General features: G+C 41.6%; 1 protein-coding gene across 1 annotated transcript in view; it reads left to right on the top strand.

The window, feature by feature from the left end:
- The first annotated feature begins 640 nt into the window (after positions 1-640).
- Positions 641-13,873, top strand: part of ROBO1 (roundabout guidance receptor 1) — a 453,969-nt gene continuing 440,736 nt past the window's right edge. Inside the window, exon 1 of the mRNA XM_062206682.1 lies at positions 641-1,057. Within this exon, the coding sequence (XP_062062666.1) occupies positions 1,003-1,057 (55 nt within the window). The 5' untranslated portion in view covers positions 641-1,002. The remainder of the gene's footprint in view (positions 1,058-13,873) is intronic.

Raw genomic sequence — 13,873 nt, 5'->3', positions numbered from 1 at the left:
AGCAATTGAGCCCGAGCGGAGGCAGCGTGAGAGCCGAAACTTCAGACACTGCAGCTCCCGGCCGAGCTCCGGTGAGCCGCGGCGGCCGGCGCTCCCGCCCGCAGCATCCTTCCCCCAGCCCGGGGAGGTCTGGGAGTTGCGTCCCTGCAGCTACCACGAGCCAGGGGTGCGGGTTCCCGCCCCCCCAGGAAGTTTGGGCTCCGGCGCAGTTTGGGGCGCTGGGCGCGCGCGCGCCCCGGGGAGCCAGGGACCGCCGGCGATGTTGGGCGCGGCGCGGGGCTGGGGACGCCTGGAAGGCGTGAGCGTGTCTGCGGTCCCGCTGCCGGCCCCGCTGCCCTCGGCATCCCCCAAGTGATGGGAACAAGGGCCCGCCCAGGCAGCCGCTGTCGCCGCACCGCCCCCTCGCTCGCCCCCTGCGCGCGGAGTCACCCAGGCACACCCCCGGCACCCCGAGCCGGCCGTCCGGAGCTGCTGCCGCTACCTGGGCTGCCGCTGCCGCCTGCGCCGCTGGCTGGCCGCTGACGGGGCTCGCCCGTGGACCGAGAAGCACTTTTTGGCCCTCGCTCAGCGGTTCTCAGCGCCCAACTTCGCCGCCGCCGCCGCGCCTGCCCTCGCAGCGGCGCTCGGGCGCACGTTGTGGGGCGCTCGCCGGGAGGCTGAGGCAGCCCGTGGAGCCGGGAAGCCGCACCTCTGCGCCTGGGCTTTGGCTCTTTGTTGTTCGCCGTGGATGGTCCCTGGAAGGGGCTGAGCCTCCTCGGAAGCCCTGGGCCGTGGGGAACACAGCCCTGGGAATTCTTCGTCTGCTAGGGGCTCGGAGACACTGACAAGCGACCGGCAAGGTCCACGAGGAACTGCCCTGCAAACTCCTGGCGGATGGACCCACGTTGCTTATATTAAGCCTTTGTGTGTAGTGTGTGTGGTGTGTGGCTTCGTACACTTGGGGACCCCGTTTCTGCTCCCTTCTCTTGGCATGAGACTGTATGCAGGAGCCACCCGAGGACAATGATCGCGGAGCCCGCTCACTTTTACCTCTTTGGATTCATATGTCTCTGTTCAGGTAACCCCGCGTCTTCTTTCTTCGCCCGCTTGGTCTCTCTTGCTCGCCCCCTCTCCACTTTTCGGAATCAACCCTCTTCCTTCACCCGCACCCCCACCTCCCCAAGTTCAGTTCATTTGTGCATCCTCTCCTTTCTAAGGGCGGAGGGAGCCGTCCCCCTAAGGGACTTTCAAGCAAGAAGGTTCCTAGTTCGCTTTTGGGGATGTCCCTCACCCCCCCACCCCCCATCTTCTCCAAGCCTCCCCAAGCCTCTGCGCAGCCCTCGGCCTCTCGCCAAAATCAGGGCACGCCCAGATTACTGGGCAGACGCACGTTTCAGCACGAGGGTGGGAGGAGGCAGCGGCTGGCGGTGAGCTTGGGCCCCAGGAGGAGCCCATGTGAATGTTGTCCAGCGGCTGGTTCCTTCGGGGAGGGAGGTGTGCGCCCCGGGAGCTGGTCGCCCACAGACTCGCCAGGATTCCTGAACCTGGCCCTCCCGATTCGCCCCTCCCCTTCCGAGCATAAGGGGTTATTAGTAGTTTTATGTAACTAAAGTCTGTAATTAAATTCCATTCTGAAGAAACTTCAGGAAATAACTCCTTCTTAGGGTAGGATCTAAACTAGCCACTGCCTGGCTGGGTTGAGAAAGGAAAACAGGCGGTTGCAAGTGAGTGAAAAGGAGCAAGCAGTTGTGTGGAAATTTCTCCTTTGCCATGGACAACAGGAGGCTGGATTTAAGATTTTTGGTATTAATTGGATGGTTCTGCAACGGTAGATGCAACGTTGTAAGGATGCTGTGACGGGCTCCTTCTGACCTAAGAGTCCAGACTGTATCTATACTTGCAGATAGTTTTCTTACACACTCCCCAGGAAACGTTCACTGTGGGCGAACCAAGCCACGGCTCAACTTTTGTGCCTTTCTTTTTGGTAGATTCTGGTTTCAATCATGGATCCAGTTTCAGGCCCTCAAACCCACTCACACACTCACATACAGACACACACGCAGCACACTGCACCTCAGGGGACTTTTCATAGTTACACACTGAGCTTCAAGTTGCATCAGGGCCTGTAGGTTAGAGTCATTCTTTTTGCATAATTGCTAAAACCATTTTGCAGATTAGTTTGAACTTTTTGTGCGTGGTCTGTGGTTACCATTCATGTTTTGAACCGGGATTTTTACGTAAGCCGAATAGTTAATGGAATATGAAAAGGAATGAGACAGTTGTACAGCAGTGACACTATAGCATATGAGTCCTTAGAAGTTTCTCAGCCTGCGGGATGTGCTTGCTGGCTGAAAGTTACAAAGAGCATTTCCAACCAAACCAAATGGAAATCCACTGAATTGTTATTCTTTTGGGGAAAACAGAAACTGGTATTCCGGCCTTGAATTGTTTATATCCATATATTTTATATGTCACAGTGGATGGATGAGCAAATTGAATTAACTGTTTGGAGCCGCCTTTTCTTTTGCTAGTTCTCGGTTCCCCCTTTCTGTGTGGCATCCTTTTTTTTTTTTTTTTTTTTTTTTTTTTTAGTTTGCGTATCTGAGTGATTGACTAGTACTCCCTGCACACTCCCCACCACCCCCACCTCCAGCCATGGATTCAAGTCTGAAACTTCAAGGTCTGATCCCTCTATTTGCTTCCTCGCTGTGTCTCCCCCTAGTTTAATTTACAGCTTCAGATACCTTTGAGATTTTTGTTGATACACCTTCTTGGTTAAAGTTTATTCACGTGTGTAAAGTGAAGTGTCAGTGTGATAGATGACTGGAGGGGCAGATTACTGAAGATAGGGGGATTAATGGTCATTAGTCACTGTGTGAGCTGAGTTTGTATATGTTGGGACATTTTATCATGGCTGTAGATTAAAGATAGGGTCACACTAATAGGGTATTACTGAAAGCTGGTCATGTCAGTGTGCAAATTCTGTATCTCCACTTGGAGAAATACCTGGGGGTGTGCTATCAGACTAAATAATTTGATTAGTAGTTAGTGTCTGAGGTTTGTCGTTTGAATAGATAGGACACATTTAAAATCTTAGAGCAAAAAGTTTGTTTTTCTAATTTTCCATTTAAGCTACTGATGATTTTTATAAACCCAAGTTTTCCTCATAGGTGGTGCTTATCTACTTTGTTTGCCATGGTACGGGCCAGTGGTGTCTTTGTGAGGTGCTCACTCCTTTTTAACAACCCAAAGCATTTTATCATTCTTCTGATAACTTTCACTCATGCTGTGAATCTGAACTTGGAAGGCCCAGCAAGTTTTGGGGCTGCTAGACTGATTTCATGACTGTGTGCTATTCCAAGGCAACACCATTGATTTGAATAAAGCTTCACAGAACTCAGGTAAGGAACTGGTAACTTGGGCATGCCCAAGACACCTGGTCAGGGAATGAATGAAGTTCGTGAAAGATTGTGTTTCGTGTCTTGCCCCAAGCTTGGATCACAGTCTATCACTTGTTAATGGAGTGTATTTAAGAGAAATGTGGTGAGCTTAGCTAAATCAAAGTGTACTGAGGGGGTCACGTACCTTCGACAAGATTTAACCTGTAAAAGCCATCTATTGGTTGTCAGTTCTTTTTTCTTTTCCTTTCTTCTTTTTTTCTTTTTCTTTTTTTTTTTAAACTGGCTGCCAACTTAGCAAAGTCCTGGAGTTTTCTTCAAACAGATCATAAACTCCATTTTGGTGTGATGATGGCATACTTCACATTGAGTATTATGTTGAAGAGTGTTTGCTTTTTGTTGTGTTTTATTTATTAGCCTAATGCTACAATAAGTACCTGTCTTCATTCTGATAAACTAAGATTTGGGAAAAAGTGGGTATTTATTGGGATAGTCATTTTTATGGCAATGAATTTCTTCAATTAATTTGTCTATCTCTGTTCTTTTCTGTGGATGGCTACACTTTTGGTGGCCTAAGGGGCAGCCTTGAAAAAAATCTGTGATCCCTCAGGAACTAATTCTAAACATTCTGCCTTCATACACTTCCTCTTCTCAAGTCCATTTGCTAAAATCTGCTTTTAAGAGGAAGAGTGATTGAATTACAGTTTAAACTTAGGGTGAGATCTGAATTTCAAATAAAGTGGAAGTTTACTGGTGCTGTCTGTTTTTCTCTCGAGAAGAATTTTTTTTAATGAGTTTCACTATTTGAGCTACTTATCTGAATCTCTGGCCTTTCTCCTTTCCCCTCTCTCCTTCTGGCAAGCTTCTTTGGTACTTCCAATAACTTCTGGTTAGTTTCTTTATAACCTAGTTGGCTTTTAAATCTGGATACCATATTGTTTTTTAAAACATTTTCTTTCCTTACAATGGAACCATGGAGTATTTATGGTTAAAATGTCTTAGAACAGATAGTTTGCCTGGAGTTTTTTCTTAGTCATTGTTGTGACAAATGAAATGTACTTGTGTGAGTTAAACTGGTGCAGAATGTTAAATTTCAAACTAGCAATGACAACTGTTTACTTATTTTTACATTGACTAGATATCTATAATTCAACAGGGCAACAGGAATAAGTTTGGAAGGAAATTTAGGGTAACAGCTTCTTAATGAAGATCTTAAGTAGTTGAATTTTCATTTGTAGACTTCTATATTAGTAAGAGATGCTAAAGTAATACTTATGTTAATTTCTGACTCTTTAAAAAAGTTTAAATTCTAAACACAAAAATTTAAGCTGTCCCACAAGCTTGATTTTGCATGAGAAAATTTTTGGAGCTCAAAGTTGTCATTTAATTTAAAGTTAGGCCTAAGATAATAGATAGAGTAAGCTAAGCAATGTGGAAGTAGAAAGGCAAAAAGAAACCAGAAGCAGGAGTCTAGAGAATTGAGGTTGATACGAAGATCCAGGGTTGAGCTAGTTTTAAAATACAGACAAAAGTGAGGTGGAAGCAGATAGAGCAAATCTGAGTTCGCAGAGCTCACCACCCATGACAGGAAAAGCAAATTTGAAATGCGGATCTCTGAAAACTTGAGATCAGTGTGCATACTGTATATTTAACAACTATATAAACAGTGATATATTTTCCATTTTATAAAATAAAACAACAATTTACACATGCTTAATCTTTAATGAATTTATTGAATTATTTTTTTACGGCTATGTTTTGTAAGAATTTAGACTATTGACTAACTTGATGGCAGAGAGAGGAGTTAAACACCAAGTAGTAACTTTACATCATAACATGTTTGCTTAGATTAGATAAGTAAAATGAAAAGGAAATAATTTAAAAATGAGACTGAGTCCAAATTCTGGGTGACAATAAGAAACTTTTTAACTACTGTAGCTGTGAAGCTGCAACTTCCACTTAACCGAACATTCACTGTTATCTTATTTAATAGTTATCAGACACCCTGGCAGAGATTCTGTTGTTAAATATTGATCTTATTTTATAGTTGTGGAAACTACATCATAGAGAAATTAAGTGATGTGGACAAACAGAGATCTGTACTGAGTTGGCTACAGAATTCCCAAACACTGTACACTTTCCTAATTGAAACAGAAATGGAGAAATTGAATAAGAAAGATTATGGTTCAGTCACCTTTTATTTTAAAGCTTATTCTCCAAATTCTCCTCAACAATACTGTGGGTTGACCATTTGAGGACTTAGAAGGGAGGCATTATTTTCCCTGTTTTTAAGAAAATTACCTTTAAATTTTGAGGTCATCAGAAAATTCTTCACTCATAGCCAGATCACATTCAGCTGTTATCATGTCTGCATTTGCTGGCGTGCTTAAAAGAGGAACCTGAACATAATTCAAAACCTTGTCTACTGGTGATGCTGATGCACAGAGATTCTAAGTTGTATCTTGGAAAATGAGTGCCATTCTCATTCATGCACACTTGAGGATGGATTTTGCTCTGAGTCCCAAGGCAAATGATTGGCATTCATGAAAGGAGAACCTGTGGAGAGAGAGAATCATTTCCCCTGTGGCTGCTCTTACCCTCTGGGTTGGGTGTGGGCTGGAGGTTATTTAGTAGGAGATGAGCCTTCTGCTTGACTGCTGCTCACAGATGACTCCCTTCATGGTTACTGATCATGGAAGGGTTGAGCATCAGTACCCGTTGATCAGCTGGTTGGAAACTGCTTATGCATAACCAATAAAGGTGCCATCCTATGGAGATCAAAAGGTCACCTCCTTTTTTTTTTTTTTTTTTTTTACAGTTCTGGAATAGAGAAGTTTCCTTTTCCCCTTCTCCCTCCTCTTTCAGCACTTTCCTTCCATCTTGCTATTGAAGAAGAGGAAACAAATAGGTTATCTGTAGTGAACAGGGAGATAGCTTTGATCTCCACCTCTGCACGCCTGTCTTCCTCATCCAAGAGGCTGATTCTAACACTGGTAGGTGTCATGTTGCTTTCTTCATGAGAGAGCTCAGCCTCATTTCTCTTGAGCCAAACAGGCTGCAGGCTCTACAAATCCCCTTACTTCCGTGAGTTTGCTTGGCTTCCAAATATCTTATGACATTGTCATTTGGCACATAGAATAATATTTTGAGCAGCATGACTGTGCATATCTTTCTGACTTCTTTCAAGGAGAGAAGTAAGTACTTCTTTGGCATTCCCAGCTGTCCCTGACTTGAGCCAGAAAAGAATATCTGTTTATTTTATTAATTATTTTTTGAGGGAGAGTATATAGAAGGTAAACAGTTATTGAAAATGTTCTTGGATCACGTTGAGTTTGATGTTAAGTAGTCCCTAGCCTTAATACCTGTCACCTAGTCTGACACGCAAATGAAGCGTTAAAAGCACCATCAATGAATACAAGCAAATGTCAGCAGAGTAGTGTGGCACCGTGTTAAGTGGGAATATAGTCTTTCTGTGTCAACTGATTGATTTGTATGCAGTGGTTGACAAAGTATTCAGCTTCATTTCCTAATAACACAACGGATTTTGAGAATCTTTTAAATAAAATTTTTAAAAATTTTATTTGAAAAGTAGATACGTACACACCACCATACACACACACAGACACACACACATATGGAGAGAAAATGAGGGGGAGAAAGATCTTTTATCTCCTGGGTTACTCCATAAGTGCTGGTAACTGCAAAGGCTGGGCCAGGCCAAAGCCAGGAGCATGGAACTCAACCCAAGTCTCCCACACTGGTGGAAGGAACCCAAGTACTTGAGGAATGATTTGCTGCCTCCCAGTGTGTACATTAAGAGAAAGCTGGAATTAGAAGCAGAGTCGACATTGGAAATCTGGGTGCTCCAATGTGGAATGCTGGCATACCAAGTGGCATCTTTAGCACTGTGCCAAATGACCCCACTGCGATCCTTTTTTATTTTTAAAAATATTTTGTTAGCCTTGTAGTTAACTGTATAAGTTTTAGCAGAAAATATATATTTTTAAAGAACTTCTGCTAATAGCAACTAGTAGTTACACTTCCACAGGATGCTCTTGATTGGATTTCACAAAACATTAAGTTAAAAATCTGTGTTCATCTCATCTGTAAAGGACATGGGAGCCAGGACAGTTTGTCCACAGTCAGCCATGGAAGGAGCATGGAATCCTCCAAACCTTCCTCTAAAGTTATTTGGGAGGGATTTGGTTTGAGAGTATTAGAGACATAGTTTGTATCTTACCTCCTTATAGGTTTTCCTTTAAAGTAAGGATAAGTAGTATTTGAGGATTACTGAAAATGTTGCATGTGACTATTTAGTAGTTTAGAAATCATTTCAAGTGTATATGATTTCTTGATTTACCTTAAATTTTCAATGAACATAGCAAGAGACAGAGTTCATATGACTATATGGTTCTTGGTAGCATATTGTTTATGGCCATAATTTATATACTATTATGGAAAATAATATATACTTGGTAAGTATAGTTCTGGATATTAGAAAAGGAAACACAGGCTGGGTTTTAGTTCTCCAGTAAAGTGATGGAGGCCCTTCCATATCATTAAAAATTCCAGTTAGAGGGGCAGGCATTGTGGTGCATTGCATTAAGCCATTGCTGCCTCCACTGACATTCCATATCACAGTGCTGGTTCTAGTCCTGACTACTCAGATTCTCATTCTGCTTCCTGCTATTGTGCCAAGGAAGGCATCAGAAGATGGCCCAAATGCTTGGAATCCTGCCACCCACTTGGGAGGCTCAGATGGAATTCCTAGCTCCTGGCTTCTGCCTGGCACATCCCTGGCTGTTAGGACCTTCTGGGGAGAGAACCACCAGGTGAAAAATCTCTCTTTCTCTGTTTCTCTCTTTCTGTCTCTCTGCCTTTCAATTAAATGCATAAGTAAATCTTAAAAAAAAAAAAAAGAGAGAGAGAGAGAGAGAAAAGAAATTCCAAATAGGGTAGGAAAGGAAAATGTGACCAAAGAACAAAGAATGAGCAAATGAGGCCACACATGTGTGATTTAACATCATATATGCTGATGAGATACACGAAGTCTTAGAATTTGATCTCCAAATTTGAGTCATCTGTATCTATGCTGTATGCTATATTTTCTAGTGTAGCATGTGACTTTTTTCTCTAATAATAGACTTGTGATTTAGCTGAGGAAAATCATCTCTGCAGTTACTGTCCTATAAAATAAAATGTTTTCAGTTTCATTGACCTAAAGGTAATTTTGTTTACTAAGTCTTGATTTAAAAGATAGCTGTCATCACTCTGAAAGTTCACTAAAAAGTGCATGCGCCTAAAACAAAGTGAGTTAGAGCACATTTGTATGTGTTAACTGCACACTTCTAGGTAGTGTTAAGCTAGTTAGTTTAGACGTTTGGTTGGGAAGTCAGTTGTCTCCAGCACATGCAGTGAACAAGTTATGTGAATAAAGTAGAGGTACTTTGTCCATGCTGTAGAATGTAAAACTCATCTGTTTGTCTTCAACATATTTGAAGAGAAGTAAAACTTTTCTAGCAATTTGGTATCAGATTTGGAACTACACCTTTGTTAAATTAATGGACCTACTCAGCAATGTTGTGCCTAAAGCTAAACATATAGAAGGAAAGGAGAGAGAGGTAATATCTATGTGGCTAAGGGGACATTCACTAAAAAACCTTCTGTTATTTATCACCATGAATTCCAGCTGAATAGAAACATCCTAAGAGTTGATTCGGTTTCATGAGAAAGAAAAACAAAAAACAAATTTGTTGTGTTATTTGGCTTTCTTTTCTATTATAGGTCATTATGGATCATACTAATCTCATACATCCATCCATCAGTACTGTATGTGTCTATGTATACAATACTGTATGAATACAGAGCCAGTCCACCATCTCTATCCATGGGTTCTACATTTTCAACCTTAGATTGAAAATATTTGGCAAAAAAAATTGCATCTGTACTGAACATGTATTAACTTTTTTCCTTATTATTCCCCAAACAATACAGTATACTAGCTATTTACATTGCCTTTACATTGTATAAGGTATGATAAGTAATCTAGACATTATTTAAAGTCTGTAGGAAGGTGTACATAAATTATATGCATGTACTGTATTATTTTGTATAAGGACTTGAGCATCCATTAATTTTGCCATCTGCCGGGTGTCATGGAACTTATCCCTCATAGATACTTAGGGATGATGTGTGTGTTTTTTTTTGGTGTTTGTTTTACATGAAAAGGACAAAACACAAATGATTAATTAGGTGACAAATTGGTGCATTGTGGACCCAGTTGAACGCACGGGAAATGAAGGACTAGGAGTAATAATAGCATCTCTGACATTATCAGCACCACGTTCTAACCAGCTGAGCTAACTGGCCACCTGATCTCTGACATTAAAACTGATAAAGTCTAACATTTATAGTGATGGCATCTGCCTGGCAAAGTGCTAACATGCCTTATCTTATTTAATCCTTGAGCAACAGCATTAGGATTGAATGTGTTGCTGTTGTCCTTGTTTTTAGTGTGGGAAATAAAGTTCATGGCCAAATGGAAGCCAGCCTGTGTGATCCCAGAGTTCTTGTTCTTCCCTATTGTACTCACAAACTACCCTATTCTCTCAAAGGAAAAGGAATATATTGAAAGGTTGTAAAATGTATATGTCATAGGATATGACAGTTTAAGATATCTCTTTTTGTGAGGGAACTGGATTGTGCTGCCAACATGTTTTCATTCCTTTTAGATATTAGATTTTTTATGTTCTGCCTCATTGTCTATTTTTCTCTTCTGCTTGTCACATTGAGAATACACAAAAAGGAGCATAGTCTGATATTATACACCATGAAACACTGAAGCCCAAGTCTAACCCCAACAAGTACTTCAGTAGAATTCAGTGCTGTTCAGTTTGTGGAATAAATTTGACATGGGAAAAACCAAATTAAGTTATAAGATAGTTCAGTTGCATAAGTGAATAGAATTTTTCTTATATAGAAAGTTTCATCACTGAGATTAAGCTTCTCACAGGAGCAGATTGTTGAATTTTCATTAATAAGGTTGAAAATAAATGACTTTACTTAGTGATAAGATGTTACTAATAACAACATCCATGGCACAGGCTGGCTTAGAATCTGATTACTATCCCTTCAAAGGTGCATCCTTCTCCAATGACATGACATGTTTTATAGAAAACAAAGAATGGCAGAATATAGCACTAGTGAACATGATCCTGGCCAATGAAAGTCGAATGAGTCTCGGCTAACTATCCAAAAACAATACATAATCCATACTCTTTCAGAAGTAATGTGGCTAGTTTTAGAAATGTTGCCCATTTGTCTTTCTTACTCTTTTATATATATATATATATATATATATATTTATGCCATAACTGTTCTATTATTTCTGTGGTATGGTTTTCTCAACAGAATTTATCAGTCTTGAAAAGTTATTTCTTTTTTTTTTCCTTTTAAAGATTTATTTATTTATTTGAAAGGCAGAGTTACAGAGAGGCATAGGCACAGAGAGAGACAGAGAGAGATCTTCCATCCGCTGGTTCACTCCCCAAATGGCCGCAATAGCCAAAGCTGGAACGATCCGGAGCCAGGAGCCAGGGGCCAGGAGCTTCCTCTGAGTCTCCCACCTGGGTGCGGGGACCCAAGCACTTGGGCCATCTTTTACTACTTTCCCAGGCAATAGCAGAGAGCTGGTTCAGAATTGGAGCATCTGGGACTAGAACTGGCGCCCATATGGGCTGCTGGCACTGCAGGTGGCAGCTTTACCTACTATGCCACAGCGCCGGCTCCCAAAGTTATTTCTAATTTTGAAGATTTCACTCATTTGTTCAAGAGGTAGAGAGCTTGAGAAACTGGGTAAGTAGGCAGAAAGAGAGAATGAACAAACTCCTTTATTTGTGGGTTCACTCCTCAGATGCCTAAAATGGCCAAGACTGGACTTGGCTTGGTCAGAGTTAGGAGCTGGGAATGCAATCCAGGTTTCCTACGTGAGTGGCAGAAACCCAACCAGTTGAGCCATCACTGCTGCGTCGCAAGTTGACATTAGCAGGAAGAGTCAGGAGTTGAACTTTGGCATGCCAGTGTGAACATGGCACCCCACCGGAATCTTGGATTAAATGTGTGTGTATGCATGCATATTTACTACATTTCACCACTTCCATTGGTCTGTAACATTATTTAAGGCATAAGTGACGCCTTCTCAGTCCTTACTGTATACCACTAGTCAAAGGGAATCATATCTAAACCTCTCCTTTATATGAGATCTGGGCTCTTTAAGGTTTTTATTCTATGTCTTAAAATATAGTTCATAATAAATGTATTTCTATGCATTCATTGCTTTGCAGCTTGCTGTTAATTTACTGCTACTTATTTATTATTAATGGAGCTTAATAACATTTTATTCCTTAGTGAACTACTATCAATCATAACAATAATAAAAAATTATTAAGTAGCTGCAACTTTTGTGCTCTTAGATACTAGAAAGAATGTTTCAGAAATGTCTGATAATGTATAAAAGTTTTTAATAACAAGATTCAGGTTGTATCCAAATAGACATAGAAATGAATGTCGTGTTACATTAGTAATTTGTTAGCCTGGTATGAATGAAAAATGTTTTTTATAGGATGAGAGTAGGGAAAATTGCATTTTAAGTACTAGTGAATGGGTTCCTGAAGAATGTTGGGAAAAGTTACGGAGGTAACTTGTTGGGCTAAGGGAACTTTCTTAAGTGGGGCCTGCAGGAATGGTGATTTGAAAAGCTGACATAACCTGCCTGAAGAGGTAGACCCTACCACAATTGCTTACCACAGAAGTGCTCTTATGAGATTGTTATATTTTGTAGGACCTTATTTAAAAATATCATTCTTTCTTCCATTTGCTTATCAGTAACAAAGTATGGGGGACATGCTGCTCCTTGTACTTCAGGGAGTAATAGTGAATAGTTGATTGCTATATAGATGATTTAATAGAGATGCTTGACCACTCTGTGAGCCTTTGTTAAGTAAACTAACTTAAGACCATAAAAAGTAATGCATGTGTTAATTAGCTCAATTTAGCTTTTCTAGAGTGTACACCCATTTCAGAACATCATGTTGTACACCATAAGTATATACAATTTTTGTCAATTAAAAAAGTTAAGAGGGTGGCGCTGTGGCCGAACAGATTAAAGACCTGGCCTGCAGTGCTGGCATCCCATATGGGTGTCGGTTTTGCATTCCAGCTGCTCAACTTCCAACCAACTCCCTAGTGCACCTAGGAGACCTGGAAGAAGTTCCTGGCTCCTAGGTACAGATTGGCTCAACTCTAGCTGTTACAGAAATTTGGGGAGTGACCCAGCAGATGTAAGACCTCTCTACCTCTCTCTGTAACTCTGTCTTTCAAATAAATAAAATAGATCTTTAAAAAAATTAATAAAACATTTTTAAAGGCCCATCAAATGGAAAAATGATAGAAAATATAAATTTCATGGTCTACCCAGAGATTGTGATTTTTTTTATATTCTCTCTGAGAGCGTGGATGGCAATATAGTCTAAGCAGATAATACTTAGATATAGTGCTATTTGTATTACCATTCTTAGAATCATTACCTGTCAAAGAATGACTTGAATGGCACCCCACAACTTCAGCTTTATTCTTCTGTGCTTCTTCCTCCTTTGTAGTACTTTATACATAGAGTTCTCTGCTTCCCTTGTTGCTTTCTGTATCAAGAATTATCTCCTCCTAGTGTAGCTGATTCCCTTTACAATTGTCATAAGCTTCTCTTCCCAGCTGAAAGCCAATACTAATTCCTGTCCCACTGACCTTGATTCTCCCATCCAAAGCTACTCAATGTAAATCTAGTCTAGATTCTGTTTCTTTATTTGAAAACAATTGTTGTACTCTTTCTTTCTTTCTTTTTTTTTTTTTAAATTTTTTGACAGGCAGAGTGGACAGTGAGAGAGAGAGACAGAGAGAAAGGTCTTCCTTTACCGTTAGTTCACCCTCCAATGGCCGCCACGGCTGGCGTACTGTGGCCAGTGCACCGCGCTGATCCGATGGCAGGAGCCAGGTGCTTCTCCTGGTCTCCCATGGGGTGCAGGGCCCAAGGACTTGGGCCATCCTCCACTGCCTTCCCGGGCCACAGCAGAGAGCTGGCCTGGAAGAGGGGCAACCGAGACAGAATCTGGCGCCCCGACCGGGACTAGAACCCGGTGTGTACTCTCTAAATCTGCTGTTCCGCAGGCACAAGTTTCCCATTTTCTTCTTATTTTTTTAAAGATTTACTTATTTTTATTTGAAAGTCAGAGTTACACAGTGAGAGAGAATAGGAAGAAAGAGAGAGAGAGGTCTTCCATCCACTGTTTCACTCCCCAGTTGGCTGCAATGGCCGGAGCTGAGCCTATCCAAATCCAGGAGTCAGGAGCTTCTTCCAGGTCTGCCATGCAGGTGCAGGGGCCTAAGGACTTTGGCCATCTTCCATTGCTTTCCCAGGCCATAGCAGAGAGCTGGATTGGAAGTGG

The sequence above is a fragment of the Lepus europaeus genome, chromosome 2, assembly GCF_033115175.1.
Source record: "Lepus europaeus isolate LE1 chromosome 2, mLepTim1.pri, whole genome shotgun sequence".
Lineage (NCBI taxonomy): Eukaryota > Metazoa > Chordata > Mammalia > Lagomorpha > Leporidae > Lepus > Lepus europaeus.
Note: the sequence above shows the minus strand (reverse complement) of the source record. Positions and strands in the feature narration are given on the sequence as shown.